The following is a 10,241-nucleotide window of genomic DNA, read 5'->3' on the forward strand; positions in this document are numbered from 1 at the left end:
CCACTTGTACCTTCGGATAGCTGATTTTAATCCAAGATCTGTCCTGGGGTCCGTTCGCCAGGTGATGCAGTTATTGCCCTAAAAAACAACTTTTAAAGCTGGCAGCCCTGTGCCCTACGGGAGTGGCCTAGATTGTGTATGCATTAGGCTGGCACCTCCTCTCTGTCCCTCCTCCCCACGCTCATCATCTTTAGGAATGCTCCAGGCAGATCTTCTACTTTTCCCCACCTGTGTGAGCCCGGCACATGGGCTGGATTGTTAAGCCACCTGTGCAGTGTTCACTGCAGAGGAATAAGAAATATCCTGCCAGTGGCACTCCTAATGATGAAGAGGGTGGGGAGGAGGGACGGAGCAAAGTTTGGGCACAGACACTCTAGGCGACGCCAGTTTGGCAAAAGGCTGCAAGTTTAAAAGTTGTTTTTTTAGGACAATAACCGCATTACCTGGAGAACGGACCCCAGGACAGAACTTGGATTAAAAGCAGCTATCCGAAGGTACAAGTGGTTTGGGGGGGGGGGGGGACAGATTGTGGGTACAGAGTCACTTTAAATGTTGAACTAACAGTCCAGTAAAGAAATGCATCCCATTGTAACATTTCATCAGAGTATACAGACTGCTAGGCTATAGCTCAATATAAGGCCAAACACTAGCTACTCAGTACAGTGTACTAGTAAGCCAGCCTTCTGCCGCAGCACTGTTGAATACCGTCATGGTATGCCACTTCTTAGGATCATTGTGACAACTTCAATCATTTTTAATCAACTGCCAGGTTTAGTTTAGAACAATGCAGATATATTTGGTGTTCTGGAAACAAGCTTGTTAGCAATGGGTTGTCACTTCCATCATATTTAATCAAACACATTTACTTCACAGGTTGTCAGGAGACAAAAAAAAAAAAAAAAAAAAACACATTTGTGGCAGCTGTCAAATATAGATATCTAATGCAATTGGAAAAGAAAACTTCTAGCTACGTTTATTGCCATGTACAATATGAAGATTTATGAAAATTAAAACATTTTTTAAAAATCATTTAACATTTAAATTTTCAGACAGTCCTTGTCAGCTGAAATTCAAGACTAGGCTTACAAAAGTGAATATGAACTTTGAAACTTCTCATTGAATTATTTAAAAAATTGGCTTGTTTGGATGTTGAATATAGCCAAATGATGAGAGGGGGAAGGGGGGGGGGGGGGGGGGGGGGGGGTGAATAACGTGAAACTGGCAGCCAAAGGGTCTCGGCCCCAATGTCAAATTAAGCAGCAACAAGACAGCAATTTTTGGCAACTGCAATTTTTTTTTCATTACATGGGGGACATTTACCAAGCTGTCTCAATAGGAAACGATAGGAAAATTATCATTGCTGCCCATAGCAACCAATCAGCGCTCCACTATGTTGCTCTAATTTCTAATCTGTGATTGGTTGCTATGGCCATAGAGGTTCTTAGTTTAAGGGCTTTTTCCCTTATTCCATAAACAGGGGCAGTGTGCTACAGAATGGAGGAAGGAGTACCCGGCCTCATCAGAGCTCAGAATCAGATAAAATTTTCACGTTACTGTACTGACACAGTACAGTATCAGTACAGTAGCGCTAAGATTTAAACTGATTCTGGAGCTCCCAGCATTTTAGGGTACAGATGGGTTATCAGGCCATGCTAAATCTGTTACTAACAACTCAAAATTATAAGCTTACCTAAATTAACTACATTCTTTGCCCAGAATGTTGGGTCACAATGGAACCTTACTGCTCCATTCGCTACCGGTACTGGGTCACATCGAGCCTTTAAAATGTGACGTAACTGAAAAGTGATCTGAAAGAAAAAAACAAAAGCCAAGCTTGTCACAAAAACCAAATCTTGCAAACATTTTATTTATGTCTGACACATTTATTCACCATGGGTGCCATGCTTACCAACTTCAATTATGAATATACTCTCTAAGGCCTCATCAACTTGTCAGTGAATCAGGATCCTGATTCACTGAGACAAAAAGGACCCAATAATTTCAATGTGGTCATCCACACAACCATTTTGAAAACAGTTTTTGACCACTAATCTTTATTTTTTTCTTTTTTAATTATGGAAAGGAGCGTATCAGCACAGGTCCAATTTTTTTTTCTTTTCCAGTATGGAAGCTCCAATATAATGGGGCAATTTTTAACAGATGATACACTGATGCACCATCCGTTTTTCACTGAAGCTTAGCCAGCAAGCCCTAAGCAGGTTCCACCACGTGGCCATTTATTAACCTCTTATCAGTATTATCGGTTCCTCAAAAACTGATGCAGATGCCACACTTGATGGTTTCTCCAGCACATCACTAATCCGGCTGAAAAACGCATGTGTGGATAAGGCCTAAGTGACTGTGCACATAAGCAAAAACCTTGTCTGTGAGCAGAAATCAGTAGCAATCCCACATTTGTTTGTCAGTACTATGAAAGTGCATTGTAAGTACTTACCAGCCGTTTGCTGTACAATAATGCTGTGCTACTGCCACTTGCAATTGCCCAGTTTGTGAAATTCATGACATGTTTCACCTGCCTAGAGAGGCCAGTTATATCATTTTGTTGCTGTACCAGTTTCATCTGTCGTTCTTTTGTGACACTCTAAAGAGAAAAAAAGATTTTATACAAGTTAGATCTAAAAAAAACTTCTATACACACACAAGCACATACATATATATATAGTAGAGTCACAGTATTATGAACTAGTTCCTAGCCCCATGTGCCAGTGATGTGAGAGGTGAACGTTGGACGTAAAGGTGCACAAGGTGGGTCAACACGCTACAGAGAGGCGGTTTACCACCAAAATAACCCAAGGGGGCTACAAGATGTATGTCAAAGAGTTCAGTGAACCCTACTGTGTATGTGGGGTTTTACAGGGAAAGAATGGTCAGGGAACCTATGCTAATAAAGTTGCACTAGCAGAAAAGGCTTTAATTTTTATGGTATTACCGGAATTGGCAAAGAGTTGTCTTCACAGAGTAGTCACGTTTTCTGTTTTATTGAACAGATGCATGTTGGCCTGTCAGACTAGAAACATCCGAGAAGAAACACCCTGCAATCAATGCTGGAAGAACACAAGCTGTGGTGGCAGTGTTATTGTGGCCTTCTCTGCGCTTAGTTATCCCATAGGGAAGGCAGCCTCAACTCATACGGGTATAAATCCATCCCTGCAAATCATGTACACACATACATGCCAATTGACTTTCCTGAGGCAGATTGGATCTTTCAGCAAGACAAGGCGAAACGTCACATGCTAGCAATGTTTAGCATCGGGCGGATAAGCATGAACAAGTCTTTCAAGTATAACTGGTCCCCTAATTCCCAGGATTTAGGCCTCATCGTTACGCTCTGTAATCCACACAGATTGCAGAGTATGAAGTTGCGCAGTGGACTCGCAGCCCTCCTGACGTCATGTATCAATGACAGGGCTCCAGATGGCGACCAAAATGGTCGCCAATGCGACTGATGTTTTGCAAATGGCGCCCAGATTTATTAATCTGGGCGCCATTTGCGACTGGCCCCGGCGGCGGCGCGCTGTCTCTTTAAGTATCCCCGGCTGATGCGCGGCTGCCGGGGGTGTCCCATTCTATCTCCGGCAGCGCGGCGCATCAGTGAGCTGCCTGGGGCCCTGACTTCCGGCACAGGAAGCGCGCGTCAGAGACGCTTCCTGTGTCAGAAGTCACAGCCCCGGCGTACAGGGAGCTCACTGATGCGCCGCGCTGCCGGGGATAGGACGGGACACCCCCGGCAGCCGCGCATCAGCCGGGGACAGCGTCCGAAGAAGAAGAGGATCGCCGGGGGAGCGGGTTGTCAGGTGAGTTTGTGTGTTTGTTTTTTTTAAATACTGCTTAGCATAGAGGAAAGGGGGGGGGGGCATCTATAATGGGGGGAGAAGAGAGTGCCATCTATAATGGGGGGAAGAGAAGGGGGGGCATCTATAATGGGGGGAGAAGAGAGTGCCATCTATAATGGGGGGAAGAGAAGGGGGGGCATCTATAATGGGGGGAGAAGAGAGTGCCATCTATAATGGGGGGAAGAGAAGGGGGGGCATCTATAATGGGGGGAGAAGAGGGGCCATCTTCAAGGGGGGGAGAGGGGGCTAGCTATAAGGGGAGGGGGTATTTATAAGGGGGGGAGAAGAGGGGGCATCTATAATGGGGAGGAGGAGGGGGCATCTATAATGGGGGGAGGAGGGGGCATCTATAATGGGGGTAGAGGGGGTCATCTATAAGGGGAGGGGGTATCTATAAGGGGGGGAGAAGAGGGGGCATCTATAATGGGGGGGAGAGGGGGCATCTATAATGGGGGGGAGGAGGGGGCATCTATAATGGGGGGGAGGAGGGGGCATCTATAATGGGGGGGAGGAGGGGGCATCTATAATGGGGGTAGAGGGGGTCATCTATAAAAGGAGGGGGTCATCTATAAGTGTAGGGCAAACTGGCTGCAGACACTGGGAGATAGATATATGCACAATTATTATTATCAGGGCCCCTCAGGTGTCTGTATTGTAGGGGGTCACTTGCATTAGTCACTAGGTGAGATATATCTATCTATCTATCTATCTATCTATCTATATATATATATATATATATATATATATATATTATAAGTCTAGCTCAGTATGTATAGACTGTTGCAAGCTTTTAAAGGGAACCTGTCACCCCCGGTGACGGGGTGACAGGCTCCCAACCCCCCGTTAGAACCCCCTATACTCACCTCATCGCGCCGGGTCCCACTCCTGGAGGTGGTCAGGTCACGGAGATCTCAGCCGCTGCAGCCCGGCGCGCACACTGAGAGATGAGTCCAACACTCATAGAGAATGACGGAGCACTGGACTCTCCCGTCATTCTCTATGAGCGTTGGACTCATCTCTCAGCGCACGCCGGGCTGCAGCGGCTGAGATCTCCGTGACCCGACCATCTTCAGAAGCGGGACCCGGCGCGATGAGGTGAGTATAGGGGGCTCTAACGGGGGGTTGGGAGCCTGTCACCCCGTCACCGGGTGTGACAGGTTCCCTTTAAGTTCAAGTTCAGAAGAGTAAGCCTCATTAATAGGCTAGCCAAGTGAAGCTGAAGTACTGAGTCAGACTGTATATGGTTGTCAAGTTGCAAGTTTCCATGTTGAACGTTTTCAAACTAAGAAAAGAAAGAATCTAAAGGAGGAGGAGGCTGCCGTGGCCTCTGCACACAGTAAGTCCCATGTAACATAACATTAATTTTACATGGTTTAAAATGTTGGCGACCAAATATTCTATTTGGCGCCTAAATTTTTCAGGTTAGGAGCCAATGGCTCCCAGGTAAATTTTTTAGTCTGGAGCCCTGAATGAGATGCCAGAAACTCTTCGATCCAGCGGTATCGGCTGGTGCTGAAGCACTGGAGGTCGTCCGGCCCGCCCCCAGCGGGAGGGAATTCCCTCCCCTGTATGACGCGGCTCCATTCATTCAGTCATACAGGGGAGGGAATTCCCTCCCACTAGGGGCGGGCGGGCCGGCCGGTACCGCTGGATTAAACGGCGCTGTGCACGGGAAAAACGGACCGCGGCACCGGCTTCCCCGTGCCGGCGCCGATCGATTCGTAGGTTCAGGTTAAAGAGGATGTACCGGGTGGTACATACTCTTTAAAGTAACCCTGCATAAAATGCATGTAGTAGACAAAACAAATACACATAAGATTAATTAGATATATGATGCTGTAAATTTCACAATATGAAGTCAAAAAGCCCTTATTACATAAAAATCGGTAGAACCTGCTGACCTTCTAATGCATATGGGGGGAGGGGGTCTCTTTTGCTGAGTGCATTTAGCTGAGAATGCATGCTGGGTTGGCATGAATAGCTGGTTAGCCATCAGCTACTAAAGGTATATCACAACCTTCATTTAACCAGGAGCAGAAGACCAATTATGTGAGCCACATTCTGTTTTGGCTCATCTTCCTGGACTCTCTCTAACCATACACAGGTTTTATACCATTTTTATAAGCCCATCCTGGAACTCTGAATGTGTGTTAAATCTGCAACTGGCAGGCTAGATTAAAGAAATGTGACATTTTATTTTGTGAGGTATATAAAATGGATAAAAGTAAAAAAATAAATAAAAAAAATGATGTCTCCTACCTCCAGCTGCTGTAGAAGAGATTTGCCCTTCTTATTAATTTCATTTATTAAGGTGAAGATAGCAACTTTAATTTCCTGTTCCACTCTTTTATTAGTATCATTCACTTCTTTTATCCTACAGAACACAAGAAACAAAGGAGGGTAAATATAAACCATTACTAATTTTAATCCCCAACTTAAACAGGATGTCTGACATGGTGAGAAGTGAGGGAACCAGTAGGCTCACCCCACTGCTGCTGCCTCCTCTTTTCCAACTATGCCTTTCTCCTAGCAGGGGGGTAACCCCACAGCCCGAGACTCTGACCAGTTGTTGTCACTGACTGGTTACCTCACTGCTCTCAGGAGTCTACACCGAACAGCAGAGTGAGGAAACAGCCTGTGCTGCCGACTGGTCAGAGCACCCCCCCCCCCCTGTGGTTTGGGGGCAGTGAATTGCTGGCATGTGTGATTAGCCAGCAATTCATTTCCATATGGGGTGCTAGGAATGTAAGAAAAGCATTGCCGGGGACCAGGAGGCAGCAGTAGTTAGATGAGCCTCCTGGTTTTATTACTTTACCCTAGTGACAAGTCCTCTTTGAAGGGTTTGTGTACTCAGCCATTCACACACTCGTACTGGCATGTTTTTTCAGGCACGGCCACCTATATTACATGGCTATGTAAGTAGTGATGAAAAACTGAAGCACTGCTGTAGCACCATGTCCCCTTGTGTTTTCTCACCGCACAGTGAATGGGGCCAGCTGCTGTACCCTGGACAGATGGGTGGCTGGAAGTACTGCTGTACAGGTAAAAGGAAACACAGCATTGTTATACTCCCAGGGGTTCAACCCCATCAATCATGTGTTGGTGGCATCACTTTATATAATAGGAAACAGGTTAAATTGACTAACCTTTGTAGTCAATTTAACCTAAGAATGTAGTGTTAGATCAGTGAGTGAGTTACAACTGTCAGGAAACAAAAAGGAATAGAAAGATAACTAAAATTTCAACTTATTTTTAAGTGTTCCTGTCCTTACAACTTTAAAAACCTAAATCAACAGGGGATGTGATATAAAGCATGTTTGCAATTTACTTTATTTTCCTTTAGTTATCATGCTGTAGAACAAAGCTGTACTTGTATCCAAGTCTCCTGAAGGCAGCTATTTAGTCTTGTGCTGGTTGAAGGAAATTAATAAATAAATGCAGGACGACCTGTGTTCCTGCGTTTAGTCTCTTTTTTCCAATCAGAACAAGACTAAAAAGCTGCCTTCAGGGGACTGGACCTGGATACAAGTATAGCTTTGTTTTACAAACATGTTTTGCAAACATAATTTACATTGACTGTTGATTTATATATTTTGAAGGTTGAAATATGAATGGTATATATAGTATATATTTTATATATATAAAAATCTCATTAAAGCTCAAGAAGACCAAATATAAACTATTGATAACATTTCTCATCCACTTATTTAAAAACAGTTAAAGCTACCTGTTCTGGACCTGAGTAGCAGCAAAATGAACATAGTTCTTTTTCTCCAGGAGCTTAGCCAAGAGGTTCTCAATAGCACCCTTCTGGTTCTGGAAGGCCTCCTCCAAAAATTGGTATCTGATAAAACAAATTAACCGTAATGTCAGAAAAAAGCATCAAGACACAGTATTATCTTGAAAAACCTCTCTCAATATAGCTTATGTTCTCCTATATATTATATATGGATGGCTGATAAAGAACTCAATCATCACAAATATGAAGAAAAGACCACTTGTTTTTTCCCCCAAACTTAGATTTTCCTTACGTTTAAAGGGCCTATCTGGATTTCTTATCAGGAAATACAGATAGATTTCTTGACCCATAGGGTTCGATTTGGCATGGACACCTTTCAAGAATTTGTGTCAGTTCTGGAAAAATAGGTCAGGAAATTAAAGAACATGTCCCACTGCTAAAAAAAATTTTTCCTGATCAGGAAATCCTGAAGGCCCTTCTGGTGGTTTTCAGAATATAAACACTCCTTTCCTGACGCGTCCTGATGAGGATTTCCTGACAGTAAAAACTGACATGTTGTAACTGTGGCGCAAGGCCCCCTTCACACATCTGGCATGGGCTAGGGGTAATTATCCCTAGGGGAACCACCTATAGCTCTCCAATCAATAACATACAATAAAATAAAAAAGACCAATTATAGATTATGATATCTACTGTATATTTGCATATCAGGCTACCTACTTCTTTACTGTCCACAGAAGCAAAGTTTACAAACCAGTTATTGTTATTATTATTATTATTATTATTGTTTTTATTGTTATTATTATTGTTATTATTATTATTATTGTTTTTATTGTTATATTATTATTATTATTATGTTCAAATTATTCCAAACTCATGCTAAAATGTTACAGACACCTTTGCATCACACTTTATTTCCTGAATGCCAAATCAAGCAACTTTCTAAATAATCTTCAAACATCCCTTACTATTTGGTTGCTGCTCAGAGATCAGAAAACTCCATCAGATGGGCTATCTGCTCTCTGTATTATAAGGAGAAGGGGGGGGGGGGTTAGATAACAACCCAAAGTGTAGAGAGGGGAGAATACAAAGAGGGCAGCTCACACAGGCTGTAGATATGGAGAAAAGCACACAAATGGCAGTCTGCAAGGAAGAATCACATGGGCTATGTAGAAGTAGTAAGAAAACGCAAAACAAACGGAGGACACTCTCACAAGAGAGGAACCTGAACCTAGAAGCCAGCTGAATACGGAGGGTCCAAAAATAAAATGCATTAGCAAAATTGCTTTCTTTTGAAATTTGTCCCTCTTCTCTTGCTGTCATGCTGATGGGTTGCTTTGGAATCCTAACCACCATTGTCCACTATAAGAGAGGTAGCAGGAAAGGGACAGGACTGGTGGCTGGGAAATGTTTTTACTTATCTTGGGTCTCCCCCTGACATCCAACAGGGCTTGGATTTTCCCTGGGGACATGTGTAATGCCAGAGAGAGACACGACAGAGCCAAGCACATTCAGCTCGACACTGCTGTGTTCCGTCTTTGCTCCCACCCATCAAATCTGGAAGAAAGAGCGGGACACAGCAGGGCTGAGCAGAAGGTGGGGAGATGAAACAACCCCTTTCGTTTAGGGGCCACTGCTAGAACCCCCACAACCACCAGTATGGGGGCCACAGCTATCACAGCTACAATGAGGAGAGGAGAATGGCTGCAGTGGCAGCAAGGCACTGTGAAAAGACTGAATATAAATAACATTTTCTTTCCTATCTAGCTGCCATTGCTACTGCAGTTCCGTCACTAAGTATTACAAAGGATGAGAATCTTTATCATGTTTTTCTTTTATTTTAACATTAATCAAAGGCAACTGTGAATGATGAGACGCAGCATACAGTCGGCCCTGCTAAACCCAGCCCTCTATACAATACAGCAATTGTGCTGCCACTGCTGACAGATTACTGCGGCTATAGGCAGCGCACAGGCCATACATCATGTGCCGCCAAGCCAAATGCTACTATTAGTCAAAACTACATCTGCATAACTAATCTCAATATATAAGCAGCATCTGAAAGGCCTGACCACAAATGATCTCTAGTAATGTGTGCACAAATCTCGGCCTGAAACACCAAATCGGATGAAGAAATCAAGAGGAGCCACCAGAGAAATAGAAAATCTCATTATGGGGTGACCAAAAGGCAATGTATTACTACAACTATGCACAAGCCTAAAGGACAAAAATGGCTGCACATCGCACCCATGGTTGACACGAAAGCTTGTTTAGCTACATTAAAAACCAACATCAGAAATTAGTATATAATTTGATCAAACCATATTGCCTCATGTACCACGTGCAGGTCTCCGATACATGAGTCCCTAACCAAACACTGTGCTGGTCAACGGACGCAAACTCCGCAAAGCGTGCGCAAGCAGGGAAGGAGGGCCATAGAATGGCCCTGCAACCGCAATGTCACAGGACCAAACCCCAAGGGGCCCCGCCCCCCAAACCTGCAGGCACCGCCAGTGGAAAGAGCGGCTACCAAGCAACACAAGTGTGAACAAGGTCTAACTATTCACCATTGCTCCTGCAGGTAGAAGGGGAGAAACAAAGGAGGTACTTACCATATGTACACAGGTACTTACTGCTAATTTGGATCA

At 44.1% G+C, this 10,241-nt stretch overlaps 1 protein-coding gene across 4 annotated transcripts in view; it reads right to left on the minus strand.

The window, feature by feature from the left end:
- Positions 1 to 10,241, minus strand: part of TRIM33 (tripartite motif containing 33) — a 93,946-nt gene that overhangs the window by 29,847 nt on the left and 53,858 nt on the right. For all 4 annotated transcript variants that reach the window (XM_069944389.1, XM_069944388.1, XM_069944387.1 and 1 more), the window contains exons 5-8: positions 7,582 to 7,698; positions 6,114 to 6,228; positions 2,456 to 2,602; positions 1,691 to 1,808 (exon numbers count right to left, since the gene is read on the minus strand). In XM_069944389.1, coding sequence (XP_069800490.1) covers positions 1,691 to 1,808; positions 2,456 to 2,602; positions 6,114 to 6,228; positions 7,582 to 7,698 — 497 coding nt within the window. The remainder of the gene's footprint in view (positions 1 to 1,690; positions 1,809 to 2,455; positions 2,603 to 6,113; positions 6,229 to 7,581; positions 7,699 to 10,241) is intronic.

Source organism: Dendropsophus ebraccatus, chromosome 11 (assembly GCF_027789765.1).
Source record: "Dendropsophus ebraccatus isolate aDenEbr1 chromosome 11, aDenEbr1.pat, whole genome shotgun sequence".
NCBI lineage: Eukaryota > Metazoa > Chordata > Amphibia > Anura > Hylidae > Dendropsophus > Dendropsophus ebraccatus.